We start from the raw sequence: 14847 nt of genomic DNA on the forward strand, positions 1-14847 counted from the left end.
AAAGATCTAGTTTCCGATGTATTTCTTCAGAGAAACTAGAGAATGCGAAGTCACTTTTGAAGACGGCGAATTTAGTGTAAAGAAAGAGAAATAATTTTAATATGCTCTATGTCTTCAGGTGCAGATTTCGTTTGGCTCGGCAGTGGATCTAAAGAACGAGACGTTATTGAATTGTGCGTTAACACATTGTGCGCTAAGTCCTCGGTTGTAGATTTAGTTGGACGTTTGGCTCGGCAGTGGGAGTCCTTGGTGTGTAGATTTTTCGTTTGGCAATGACAGTGCAGTGACTACCGAGCCAAACGAGCCACCAGACATATCTGTCTTCAAAAGTGGCCATGTATTCTGCAGTAATGCCTAGGGAGCTTTTAGAGTTCATTCTGCCAAAGAAAGCCTAGACCGCATACTTTGTGCACGCCATCCCGGGTAAAAACTGGAAAAAATTAACAAAAACAACAACAACAACAAATGTGTTACTCATGCAGTTATTTTATTAGGCAAATCTATATAAGCAGGTGTTTTGAGATTGAGTTATTATTATTTTCATGACGAAATTAGAACCCTTATTGAATTAATTTTTAATTACTATTCGTCCGTTGCCTTTAGACATATAGCAGCACCACGCTGGGGTGGAAATTTCAATCATCATTTGGCTCACTGAATTGTTTTATTTTGTACCATTATACGGATTTCTAGTAATTTAAATTTGGAGTTTAAAAAGACGTGACATTTAAAAAAAATTAGAAACAACTTTCGAAAAAAAGCCTCCGTTCTCAAATTTATTTTAGTCCTCTTAAATAGGCCATTTCCAAGTTACCATTTGCCTCTGTTTAAAAACGAGTCTACGTGCAAACTATTAAAATGAAAATGAGTTTGATTTGCATGAAAATGGAGACTTTTCACATGAATGGTTTCGCACGTAGACAGAAGCAAAGGGTAACTCGGAAATGGCCTATTTCCGTTTTTTGCCTGCAAAATGAGTTTAAAACGTGCACTAAGTTTAATTTGAGCCCTATCAACAAATCAGAGATCGATTCAAAGCCTAGGTAACGCGTGCCAAGCGCGGAAAAACGTGCAACCGGTAAATAGCGTACAAAAACATACAACTGGTGCAAAGCGCGTGAAAGCGCTAATATTAAGCCAAATCACAAATAGCCGTGTCGAAATGTCGCATGTTTCTACGAAACGATGTCGCTTTGCCAACAGCTGTAAATGTCAATAGCGGACCTCAGTTTGCCCATATTTCTAATTTTGTTTATAACTTTGTACTTTGGATCGATTTGTTGTCATTGTTGTCGCAAGCCAAACTCGCTGCGGTGGTGTTTGGGTCAGGACTCTTTGACTCATGTCCCTCGCAGGACGATTTGTTGGCCGCTGATACTGCAGATGTATCATAGTAAGGTTGATTTTCATTTAACTGGTCCAAGTTTAAATAAGGAACGTCTCGCTGCATCCATTCCTCCAAATCCTGGCACAGCTCGGTAAAGGTTGGGCGCCCATCAGGATCGTCTTCCCAGCAACGCGTCATCAATTGATAGCTGTGTTGAAGGATCAATGAGAAATGATCTCCTCAATAACATAATGTGAACATTTGAAGTAAACTCCCGCCGTCCACAGACAGTTCCCGGGATATTAGATCCCAGAATCTCTCTCCCAGTTTAAGCCAACAAATCTATAAGTACATAGAGTAGAACCTTCCCAAGGTGGACATTTTTTCGATCACAATGTGTGTTCATTTATAAAAGGCGTATGCTTATTCGAGGTTAAAAATGACGGAAGTGTTTGTTTGTGACTGGGATAGGGACTAAAGTGCCCTCTTAAGTGGGTGGGGGTGTCCATTACATTTTAAATTGTTTCGATATATTTAAATATTTTTATTTTTGTTGATTACCATATGATTTATTCCTAATGAAATCTTCAATAGGGAAAAAGCTGTAGCAATTACTTACTGACTTACAACCTATCACTGCAACCGAATCACCCCCCCCCCCCCCCAAAAAAAAAAAAAAATACTCACAACTCCTCTGAGCATGTATCTGGCTTTTCCATTCTATATCCTCTTCTGAGCAGTGTCATAATTTCACTGTTTTTGATTCCGGGGTAAGGAAAACCACCTTAAAATTAAATTCAGACAACTTTTTTCACCTTTCATCCACGTTTGACCAACCAAGATGTACATGTTTGTTTCATGCAAACACCAGGCTCTGAAAACAATAGGTGGTGTGCGCCGCGGGGGTTGTGATGCGGAGACCGGGTGAGTTTGATCATCGTTTGCGCGACATTCGCTGGCCCCGCAAAGATGGAAGGGGGTAGGTAGTTAGTTTTTGGAAAACAGTCAAGCGCCTCTCTGAACCGACTTAATTCTTTAGTTAAATTAAATCTTGAAGGTGTATGGTCGACAAACTATTCTTTAATCACAATTCGAAAAAAATGCTTTACAGCGGCCCAAAGGGCCACATCACACTCCGGAGAACCTCAGAAGTCAACTGGGAGCGCCGCCGTTGGATGGGGGAGAAAGAATGTGAATTAACAAAGCTACACCATAAGTACAAAAGAGTAGGTTTGTGTACCTACTTGTCATAGAAGTTTTGCTGGCAGTGCTATTTTATCAAGGTATGAACAAAAGCGAATGCAGTATTTGAGGGATACTTTTGCAGCAATATGGGAAAACATACCGAGAGTCGCAATCTCCCAGAGCACAACGCCATATGACCACCTATGATACAACAAAATATTTCTAATAAAATACTCCATTTTACGAATTCCTTTCAATTTACTGTAAATTTACCTTTCCTTTCCGTTTTTCTCGCTCCCCTCCTTCTCCACTCCATTCCCTACCCCCTCTCCTTAAATTATTTAAATGATCGACACTTAGTAAACAGTAAACGCCAATAAAAAGAAAAGGAACAATATCGGGAAAAGAAGCCTTAATAAAATCGGTGCATCAATTTCTTAAATTAGTGGGCTCATGGTGTGGATTATTACTTGTTTCTTTACGTATTCATTCTGTCTTCATTAACACTCATGGAGAATAACTTGAAGAAAGGGTGCTCAAATTTATATGGATAAATGCAAACTATGTAAGACAAACTTAAATTCACTTACACGTCACTTTTCGTGGTAAAAACACCGTCATCTATGGCTTCAGGTGGCATCCACTTCACCGGAAGTTTGTTGTGTTGACCTGTCCTGTGATATACATTTTCTTCTAGCGAATTTCGCGCCAAACCAAAATCAGCGACTTTGACAAGTTTGTTGTCACAGACTAAAACATTGCGTGTGGCAAGATCCCGATGAATGATTCCCTTGTCCGATAGGTATTGCTAATTACATAAGAAATATCGTTAGTCACTGTGGTTGCTTCCTAATGCAGAAAAAAAACTTGGTTGGATTAAAGTACGTTAAGTTAATGTTAAAAAGTATTGATCTATATCATCATCGACTAGTCAAAAGAGTGAGCACCTACATGTACCATAAAGTTCTTTTAACCAAAAGCCGCGCATTAGTCTTGAAAGCCGGGTGACTTGAAACAGGACAAGCATGCAAATGGCACGGAAACTTTCCGGGACTCTGTTCTTACTGGGGAACGACGAGACTTAAAGGGGCTAGGTCAAGGTATTTTAGGTAATTAAGAGGTCTAAATTTTAAATTGACAGAGCAAAAGTCTGTTATTGGCAAAATCACGGCCATATAACAAACAAGGATGATTTTGGAGCATTGTAAATGACACTTTCATACAAATTGAGATAAAATTGAAAAATGTCGGGCAAACAGTTTTGAAGTTTACCCAAACGCCATCCTTTTTAATCTTTTCGAAATTTGCCTATCCATGCCCCTTTTGACATTTCTGTGATATTTTAGTTAATTCTATGACCAGATGGTCACTGCTGAAATTGCCTAAAATTGCGTGACATAGCCCCTTTAAAGGTCCTAGTTTCCGGAGGAAAGGACAAGAGATACCAAGGGCAAAGGGTAAAGAAAGGACAACATTTGAGTGCCAGGGTAAGACGAAACTGTGATCAGTGAGCATACGGGTTCACTCTTTTCTCCATCCATACAATTTCATCTTACGTAAAAAAAAAAACTTTTTACACTTACCATTCCCATTGATATTTGCCAGGAAAAGGACATAATGTCCTGTGATGACAAGGAATCGTCTTCATCTACATTTTGTTCTTCCTTCTTCAAGGACGGTGGGCTGTTAATTTTAATGTCAATGCTGCTCTTCGACTTCAAGAAAGCCACGTTGACTTCGTCAATTTCGTCAATACCAGGCTTAAGCTGTTGTTTGAACAGATAGGAAACCTATAAGAGCTAATCCGACATGCGTGTTAAGGTAATGGTAATGTAATCATTTAATCAGTTGATTATTGACATGTAGTTGATAAAGGTAAACAGCCCAAACGAATTTGGAAAAGCTGATGTTTTGTGAGGGCTAGCCCTTTGTCGGAGCAAGATGCAAGTGATACATGACTTACACTGCCTGCATTTGTCTGGCTCAATGATCTTGGTGGTATGGGCGGTGGCGGCGGCAATTCTCGTACGTCAGCGTATGCCAATTTAGTCTCTTTTATCTGAAAATCGTGAATAATTATTCGTATAAGAGGTAGATAAAACTTGGACAACGTTCTCAGATTGTTTTGAACCGGGTAACTTAAACTTGGAAACTAGAAAAGGAAAATAATAGTATTGAATATTGCTTCTCAGTCGACCCACCACATATAAGTTATAAGTTATCAAAAAACATGGCCACTGCTCGTTTGTGTCAATCAGCGAAAAACACAATACGCGCCTCTGTCAGTAACATCTTAAAATCTTGCAAAAAGCCTGAAACATCTAACATGACAAGAGAGGAGAAAAACGCTTTGCACGACCTGAGGAGAGCTGAGGATGTAACAATCGTTCCAGCCGATAAAGGTAAATCCATAGTTGTAATGGATAAGGAAGAACATCAAGAAAAAGTTCTGTTTTGTTGAATGATACGAACACATATCTCAAAGTAACAGACAAAAGATTAAACCCAACAACTAGTGTCGAAAGGGACCTTAACAAACTTTTGCTTAACATCAGAGAGGAAAAGAATTCCGGAACATCCCAAATTGGACCAGAACTATACAAAAAGCTACATTGCAACAATTCCACACCAGCATCTTTCTATGGTCTACCAAAAATCCACAAACCTGAGCGACCACTCAGACCCATCACCAGTAGCATAGGTAGCCCGACATACGCTGTGTCCAAGTATCTGGTTTCCATTCTATCCCCTCTCCGGAGGAACAGATTTTCAGTCAAGAACAGCTCAGAGTTTGCGCAGCAAATCCGCCAACAGTCCGTCACCAGTGATGAGATAATGGTCTCTTTTGACGTCAAGTCTTTTTTTACTTCTATTCCTGTGAACCTGGCTCTAACCATTACAAACGAGAGGCTCCACCAAAATCAACATCTAGCAGATCGCACAAATATTCCACAGCAACACAGAAACTATAATTTTTCTTAAGCAAAACTATCAAACACGATAACATCTACTACAAACAAATCTTTGATGTGGATGGGCTCCCCGATCAGCCCTTTATAGCTGACCTTGTAATGGAAGAGATTGAAAAATGCGATCACCACAGCTCATCACCCTCCTAAGTGTGGTTCCGCTACGTGGATGACAGCCACGCAGCCTCAAAAAGGAACACGTAAACGATTTCATCAACATCTGAACTCCATAAATCCCAGTATACAATTCACTTTGAACTGAGGAAACCACGGAGCAGGGACTACCTTTTGGATACTATCACAAAAGGAGGGCACACGAATAGGTGAATGTCAGGAGTCAACACAACAGACCGATACCTTGACTCAATTCTCATCACCCTTTTATAAGAGATTAGCACACTGCTACGAGGGCAAAGAACATCCTCAACACAAGAAGGGAAACGAAAAGAAACAAAACGAGTGAAGTCGGTGTTGCGCGAGAACAACTATCCACCATCTTTTATTAACAACTGTGAGAGATCACTGTCAAAACCACCAGCAGATTTACCAACTAATGGCTTTGTGGTACTCCCCTATGTTCAAGGCATTTCCGAAAAGATTGGCCGCGTTTTGAGAAAACAAAGATCAAAGTCGCCTACAAACCGCTAAAAACTGTAAACAGTTTGTTTCCGCGCCCAAAGGCTCAAAATGATGTTGACCGCCCAAGATCTGGCGTAGTTTACAAAATCAATTGCACCAACTGTAACTTTGTATACTACGGTCACACGGAGCGACCATTAAAGACCCGGATTGCGGAACACAAACGAGCAGTGGCCATGTTCGACCATGACTCAAAGATCTCCTGTCATGTACATGAAAATAATAAACCACATGGATTTCATTGCCGTCAATGTAGTTGGACATGAGCGAAATTACCACAAGCGACTCTTTTTGGAAGCCTGGTTGTCCATAAAGGATACGCACTCTGGGAACGACCATGCTGTCATCCCAGAGGTTTACAAGTCCTTGTCACGCGCATGAGTTTCGCGCCACGTTTTCTTTTGTTTCAAACTTTTACACGTTATTTTTAAAGCGCGCGCTAACGTGCTGCTATTTTTAAATCGCGTGTGAAAGCTTTGATTTTTTAACTGATGAAGGGTTAAGCAATAGCCGAAACGTCTTGAAAAAATAACATCAAAACACAGTCAGCGACAAACCTTCAACAAACTATGTTGCTTACCAACGGCTCTTTTAAAAGAGAAAGCTGGCTAGCTAGGTATCAATTCCTGCACGAAAGTATTTCTGATCGAAAAAGGCCCTTTTTCATGCAGATTTAGTCTATAGTAAAGCTTTTACCTTTTTTCTTCGCGCTCTCAGATAACAGAGCAAGTCTCCATGTGATGCAAACTCCACTATGAGGAAATTTGGAGAGGACTTGATACAACAACCAATCAAACTCACGATGTTCTTGTGTGAACCAACCACTTTCATCAGATTAATCTCATCTAAGAAATCTTTCTTCTGATCAGAAGTGGCGTTCTCTGAAAATGTTTGATTAAAATATATAAGCTTGCGATGTCTTCATTTTACGCCCTGTCAAGTACTTAGCCCGCGGCCAAACCTCATACTAGGTTTTTAAATGCACTTTGAAGCGAAAAGTATTGCTCTTTTCCCTGGACAGGATGGTAGTTAAACTTAGGATACGCTCTAACCTTTTGCACTTCTGTCTAATCCATGAACACATTTCTATCACCCCTACCTGTGCTCGAACCCGGGCTGGGTTCTGAAAATCTGCTGAGTGTTTTTGCATTACAATGAATTCAAAGTCTGGCTGGGTTGTTAGAATCTCAGATATCAGTTAAAATTTCGTCCCTCTTTCCAGTTGTCAGTGAATGTTACAGATCTCAGATCTTCTTTCTTAGTTAAACGCGTCATTTGTCAGCTGTCAGTTAAAATTCTGGCTAATTCTTAGTTATCAGTTAAGCTACATCCAGACGTTCTCAAATGTTTCAATACGTAAACTAAGAATTTGTTCGCTTAAGATCACGTGGAACAATAAGTGAAGATGGCCCTCAGATAACCCCACTCAACACATTTGTCCTAAGAAAAAGAGGTTTCTCAATGGTTTTATCTTCCGAAATTAAATCAGACGAAGGACATCCATGTTTTAGAGTGATGAATTTGCAGTACCAATGATGTGGAGATGCACACTAGCATGGTCGCTGTGGCTGCACATGTACAACCTCTGATTTCCTTCCGGCAGAACTACTTCATTTACCTCTACAAACCTACCAGGAGGCGAAGTCTAAAATAATCACGTCCGATTATTACGCAACTTTATTTGGAAAAAAAGTTTGTGTTTGAAGTTTTTCTTTTAGCTTGTGGGTCGTGTATATAAACCAAATAGTAACGTTTGAAATATAATAGTCTGTATATAATATACACAACAGCTCAATATACCATATTCGTATTCTCGGTATTGGACCGGAACTAGCTTGCAATAGAGGCTTATGCGGGGGAATATCATTAAAAACAGCTTCATGTCATTTGTATTTGAAAAGATTACCCGCATTAGCTTCCATTGCAAGCTAGTTCCAGTCCAATACCGAGAATACGAATAAGACCTATTGTAATATACCTTGTAGCATCTTTACCGCTACAGTTTTTGTCGATTTTGCTTTCTTCTTTGAAGAAGGAACTTTCATGATTCCTTTGAACACTTTTCCAAATGCTCCATGACCGAGTTCTTCACATACAGTGACGTCATCGCGCTTCATCTCCCATTTATTACTCCGCTGACTTTTCCTTGGTAATTTGGTGTTGCTTTTTTTCCTGCAACATCAATACATAAAATACTCAAGCAAGCTCAAAAGTAAAGAGAGGGGGGCTCATATGGTCGGAGCTAGAAATTATATGTTTCTTTAAGAGCGAGACTAGAGCGGATGGCATTTGTGTCTGAGAACAAATTGGTAGTGTTATATAGTTTTCGTAAACTACATAAACAACTTAAAAAGTAGAGGGGGAGGATAGATCTAGATCTGGCGGCTGCTTTAAAATTGCACACAATTGTGTAATCAATTAGCAAAAGGAATCGCTCAGAATATCGCCTGACACTAACCAGACGTGGCCGCAGGCCGAGTTGGCTAAAAGCAGACGATATTCTGCAAGATTGGGCAAGATAATCGTTTTATTATTTAACAATTTGTAAACGAAAAATATTTTACAGCTGAGTATACTGTGGTTATGCAGCGCTTCGAAAGACTTTTGACGAATCTTGGAAAGCTACGGAGGAAGGAAGGAAAAAGGAAGTTTGAATTGAAGAGCACAAAAGAAGCGTAAGAGTTGCTCGAGGCGATAGCTGAAAGTAAATTTAGCCTCTTAAGGTGGTTCCATAGGGTTTCTTGACCGCGCAAAGAATGGGTACGAAAGGGCGAGCTTGAAATGCCGGCAAATCAAAAAAGAAAACAAAGAGACAAGATAAGCAAGGCTGACACTTCGTAGAAATGAAAAAACCTTAACGGGACAACGACATGATAGAGTCCAAACTGAAGGTCAAAAATGCAAACTCTGGACAGCTGTTTCGACCTGATTGGGTCTCTTCAGCAGAGTGTATGCCGCACAGAATAGAAAAACCAGCGCAAAGACAGTTGTTGACTATAACTCAATAAGTCAAGAATTCGAAATATCATGTAGTTGTCTCGATAAGGAAAGTGAGAATAGACGGGACTATCCTTACACTAAAAACATGGACAAAACCATGTTAAAAAAACAACACTGCAAACATGGACAAAACCATGTGAAAACAGTGAAAATGTACAGCATATCATCTCAAAGATCTACGGTCCAAATAAAACTAAAAGTGACAATAGAAAGCAAGGGACCGCGGACGAAAAAAATAAAAAAATAATCGGAAATGTTCGGAAAATCGTCAAAAACATCGTTATTAGTGAGTTTATATAATTCACAAAATAATACATGGTTGCTTGGAGATATGAAATTTATCTTCTCGTGTTCAAATCGATATTCTACTCGTTCGCTGCGCGCGCTTACTCGTGAGCTATCAATTTCAACACTCGAATATAAATTTCATATCTCCGCGCAACCATGTATTATCCTCCATATGGTGCACGCTTACGTATACTGAATTTGATTGCGCGGCTCTGCTAGCTATGTTAAAAAGTGAATTATTGAACATCACGTAACATTAAAATGTATGATAGAACAATGATTTGATTCGTGTTTTTGTGATATCAGAAATAAGGTTGTGGTGATTTTTTTCCAGGAAGCCAAAGTCAACTGTTGAAAACATGTATCTCCACCTTGGTTAGAGCAGTTTTCACTTGAGTGTCGAAAGTACTTTGCTTTGGTTTTGCGTTCACTACGCTTAGTGATTGGTTTAAAAATTTCGCGCCACTTTCTTGGCCAATCAGGAGTAAAACCAAAACGAATCGCGACTCGCTCGCGCACGTTTTCCCGCGCTTCGTGCCAACTACATGTATTTGCTTCAAGTTTTGATTGGTTCCCTAGATTGTCTGTGTCGTTTGTGATTTGTCAGAGTAATTACTTCGGTTTTGGTTTTGGTTTTGATTTTTCGACACTCAATTGAAAACTGCTCTATTTCGGATACCACAAACCCCTATCCCATAATTACTAAATGCAGGTAAACTCCACGAAAAATAAATACAATTCAAATACTAAACACTAAAAAGAATTGAAACCTTCTATTTCTCCGTTTTACCCAGATGTAACAAGAACCAGTTAGTCCAATGATCACAGCCGTCACACCACCACTAACAGTTATCAACACGATCACTAACGCAGATAACCCATTCGTATCCGTGTTGCTAGAATAACTTGTAGCGGAAACTCTTGAAGGACTGGTGAAACTGTGTGATCCGGTTGGAGAAGGAATTGTTGTTGTTGTGTGCATGGTTGCTGGTGAGTTCTTCATTACCATTGATGTCGAAGTGATTGAGTTGGTAGGAACATTTGTTATTCTTGGTACCAATGAAGAAACGGATGTTTGAAGGTCTGCACTTGAGTTACCATAGGGAACTTGGGGATCAGGCTCTAATTCAAATAAACAGAGCATTATTTAGTGAGAGGCCTTTAATGCGTCTGCAAATATTGTATACATTGATTTGAGAATGAAAAAAAAAAAAGAAAAAAAGAACGTTGGAAGTATATATACTTGCTTTGCTTTTGTCTGGCATCCTTACTGTTATTTAACGAATATTTCATAATCAGTCTTTGGCTAAGCAAGCAATTTCTTTACAAAAATGACTCTTGGCTTTCCCAGTCAGGTTTGTCTTTCTATTGTACCATATTTATACATTCAGCTAAGGCTAGGGGCTACACTTGTCACTTTGATTGCTTTTTCTCGGAAGGACGTTTATTCCTGTTTTTTTTTTTGTTCTAAAGTAATTCGCCTATTTTGGACGTAATCTGAAGTATGGTGTATGGTGTATGGCCTTACCCTTAGTCTGCCGGCAAAAGATTTTATTACTTGGGGTTATATATCGGATCCACTTGGCATCTGGTGCCACGAAATAAGTGTCACCGGTCCTAGAATAGGCTCTGGGCCACGAGATGTCGTTGTAACTAGGACGAAACCAGCCCCCGTGGTAAACATTCGTACACCTCCACGATTCGTCGGTTCTAACGCCATTGCTGGACGAGGCCATAACGACAAAATAGTGTTTTGAACTGTGTTCTACCTGCACAGCTAGAAAATCGTGCTGATCTTTAAGGAGTGCCAAGCTGCCCTTTGCTCTTGTTGTGAGGACTCCATCAAGATAGAGCCAGATAATGTTGGTGTCGAGTTTAGCACGGATGGCTATCAAAGCTATTAAAACAATTGCTTACAATTAAAGTTGCATTTCGTGTGCCTATTCTACCTGATTAGTTAGAGGACAAAGAAATAAACTTGCTATTAATCTTGAAGACCCTTTCTAATTAACCACACCGGTTATAGTGTAGACAACTATTAATACTTTTTTCTATTTCCTATTAGGTTGAATTCTATTTCCTATTAGGTTGAAATCTTACCTAAGAGCGGGCCGGAGCACTCATAGTATAGAGATTCGGCAAATGCAATTTGGATAGGTGAGTGACAGAATTGGCGTACACCGCTCGAATTTTCCGTTGATTCGCCTTTTCCCCGCCCTACAGAAAAATCGAACTTCGAAACCATACTTTGCCAGTGTAGTTGATAGTGGGAATTCTGCAGATAAATGGGAATGAGGATAGAGGAAACCGATTAAATGACTGAAGATATAACAAACATGCTAAGGTGTCGAAGAAAAAACTCTGAAGTTGGCATAGACTGAATTGCTGTCAAGAAATTAAACATCAAAGTGTTTCAGTAATACTTACTTTTCTTACGTGATTTCTCCACCGTACTAAAGCGACGCCTGCAGATGAACCTGGTTGCTTTATGATTTGCCGGACTAATCCAGTGAACATTAGAAGGAATTCCATCTACTCGCTCCGAAAAAATATTCAGACCACTGTTATCTTGTCTGATGTAAGCGTATGGCCAGGCATCGTCTATATAATTAGTCTGCTCCCATCCATTTTCTGGATTATTGGTCTCTTTGCATTTCCAGCTTCTATCCGTGACCACACCGTTACTAAACACGCCAAGAAATCCACCGATTCCCGGTCCATTGTAAACCAACACGGCAATGATTTTCGTATTGCTAGAGAAGGAAAGCCACCTCGCAGCGTTCCAAGCGCGGCCGTTGTGGCCAACAAGGCGGCCGTCTGCGAAAACGGTGAGGTTATCGTCACCAGTTAAAATGCCAACAAAATCTGCAATAAATTGATAAATAATTGTTCAATAATTAGGGCCGGCTGTGCAATACTTATTGGAAGGTTTTTTTTTCTTTCTTTCTTTTTTTTTTTTTTTTTTTTTTTTTTGGGGGGGGGGGGGGGGTTAAAACGAGAGTGGGGCAGAGCGTGAATAAAGTGCTTTAACAGGAGGGGGATGTTATTTCAGCCTTTTTTGTTACCAACCTGTACTAAAGCACTGTTTTCTAACCGTTTACCTTTTGAATTTGCTTGAATTGCTATGGTGAATGAAGTACCCAGCCATAAGGTACAGAGGAAGACTAGGACCATTCTGTTTTTAGTGCTGGGATGCGGTTGCCATGGCCACTAACTGAAATTACAAAAAAAGATAGTTAGATATAAGCTTATAGATTTAAGATTTTGTCGAAAGTGTGATCGTCCGGGTGACAGTAGTTCTGAGAACTGTTTTGAGAAGAACTGTTCACTTTACGACCAACTGATACTCCTGGGCCAAACCGTTTACTAGATTTAAGATTGATACTCCAAAATTTTTCGATGGCAGACATTTTACGCCGAGTACGTATTTTCACACTTGTCTTAATGGAAGCTCTAAAGTGTTGGAGTAATAGAGTCTGTGGCGGACTTAGTAGACGTTTCGATTACAGCTAAACTTCTGGTGATCAGTTTCTGTTATAAAAGCAGAGGAAAGATTTTTAATGAGCTAACATCAAGTTTATGTTCGTACAACCAAGCATTATGCATAACAAAACGATTTAATTCGGTTTCCATAACCTGACAGTTCCATTTTTTTTGCTGCTTTTGAAAGCCCTAAAAGCTAACAAGTCAGGGACAAATTGTTTATCATGTTCAAAACTACCCCTTAGAATGTTAACTTATGTGTGTTTTTTGTAAAAGAAGATTAGTAACACCATGGATTAGTTAGTTTCTATTGAACAAAGAAGTGAATTCGAAGTTTGAATAAAATCAGGAAGCGAAAGAATAACGTTAAATGTGTTGTAGATATTATGTGCTTTAGAACGATTCAGTCTATATGTTTCTTAAATATGCGTAGGGAAGTCGACAATGTTTATGTGATACGGTCAGGAAAAACCGAGCAAAATCTTGATTACGCGGCAGAATTTAAAATGTTCTAAAAGCTATTTGGTAGAAAAGAAACCAGATGTAGTTTGTTTCCAAAAAGTCCCTTTTATTTTGAGGAAAATCATAAAAATCGGTTTAATTGTCGTCGAAAGATTACAACTTGCCAAATTTCAAGCCCGAAATTACCTATTATTAACAGCCTTGCGTTCGCTAACACTAAAACAAAAAATATTAGTTTTAATTCTTTCAGGGTTCCTTATCTGCCTAAAAGCCATCAATAAGCAAACAAATGAAAGAAATTCATTTTGAAACTTCTTCTTTCTGTGCTTGGTTTTTCCTGATCGGCGTTCTTAAAAAAAAATGAAACGTTATTATTAGCCATGCATGCAGATATAAAGCATCTTTTGTGAGAAATGTACTTACCACATATACTGTTTAGCTCAATAGAATGAAGCTAAAAAACATCAGAGACAAGCAAAGAAGGTGCCTAATAACTACACGAGCCAGGGATTCTGAACTTAGATCTAATCTCCATCCTGCCACTAGCTGGATTTGTTTTCGGTCGTTTCGAGTTCAAATCCTCGGTCAAACTTTGTATTCATATAAGGCAACTGGTCTGCTTCCCGCTGGTTGGGATTTTTATCCACGTTATGTTCGTTTAAGTTTTTGTTTCTTCTGTTTTAGTGGAATGCTTGGAAAAAGCTTTCTCGAAGATAAGTGCTTGACCACTATAAACTGCATTTACATTTTGTGTTATTAGAGTGATTATGAATAAGTTAACGCTCTTTTAATGGACATTTGCCTGATGGTATACTTGCTTTTTAACACGTTTATCCTTACACGTACACGGCTTGCAGTACATTTAGAGCACACCACTTACAATACGCTACTTACAATGCTAATGAATCGTATAAATGTTTCAAAAATATTTATTAAAACAGTAGCAGAGCAACCAAATTCCGTAAACGTAAGCGTGCACAATAATCCAATAGTACACTCTCATAGCGTGGGCAAATCGCTTCCCCAGAATTTTTTCTTTTGCGAATTTTTTTACCGCCAATGGGAAACAATTGGTTCATGCTTTTAGCTGTGCACTATCAAGTTATGGCGCAAGCGGGCCGGAGCTTTGGAGAACACTCAAGAAGCTAGGCTTGTACTCGGCTATCGCCTAAAGCAACTCTTACGCATCTTGCGTGCTTTCCAAACTACCTCGTGCACCATTACTCGATAGTGCACAGCTAAAAGCATGAACCAATTGTTAATTACAATTATAAGGGGCAAATATAAAAAAACTAAAGATCCTAATAAATAAAGTAAATAAAGACTGCGCATAATGTGGTAAATAATGCCGGGATAATAGGCTCGTGCAGCCTTGGCAAGTACGCCCTTATCCTTACTCAGGCGATTTTTTCACTCAAAGACTGAACAACCTCGACAAAAACTCATTAAACATTCTACATTAAAGATGAAGTAACACGACGTTCTCATAAACTG

At 39.3% G+C, this 14847-nt stretch overlaps 1 protein-coding gene across 2 annotated transcripts in view; it reads right to left on the bottom strand.

The window, feature by feature from the left end:
• The window catches only part of LOC144646399 (uncharacterized), a 75317-nt gene extending 61278 nt beyond the window's left edge, over positions 1–14039 (bottom strand). The window contains exons 1-13 of one of the 2 annotated variants that reach the window (XM_078505969.1): positions 13777–14039; positions 12510–12622; positions 11836–12273; positions 10937–11305; positions 10179–10530; positions 8099–8292; positions 6817–7001; positions 4476–4571; positions 4096–4278; positions 3103–3320; positions 2673–2713; positions 2015–2111; positions 477–1535 (exon numbers count right to left, since the gene is read on the bottom strand). In XM_078505969.1, coding sequence (XP_078362095.1) covers positions 1253–1535; positions 2015–2111; positions 2673–2713; positions 3103–3320; positions 4096–4278; positions 4476–4571; positions 6817–7001; positions 8099–8292; positions 10179–10530; positions 10937–11305; positions 11836–12273; positions 12510–12582 — 2529 coding nt within the window. In that variant the 5' untranslated portion in view covers positions 12583–12622; positions 13777–14039 and the 3' untranslated portion in view covers positions 477–1252. Of the gene's footprint in view, positions 1–476; positions 1536–2014; positions 2112–2672; positions 2714–3102; positions 3321–4095; positions 4279–4475; positions 4572–6816; positions 7002–8098; positions 8293–10178; positions 10531–10936; positions 11306–11835; positions 12274–12509; positions 12623–13776 lie in introns of those variants that run through there. The other variant, XM_078505968.1, reaches the window with a different exon arrangement.
• Positions 14040–14847: the final 808 nt, after the last annotated feature.

The sequence above is a fragment of the Oculina patagonica genome, chromosome 3, assembly GCF_052425735.1.
Source record: "Oculina patagonica isolate OP01 chromosome 3, crgOcupat, whole genome shotgun sequence".
NCBI lineage: Eukaryota > Metazoa > Cnidaria > Anthozoa > Scleractinia > Oculinidae > Oculina > Oculina patagonica.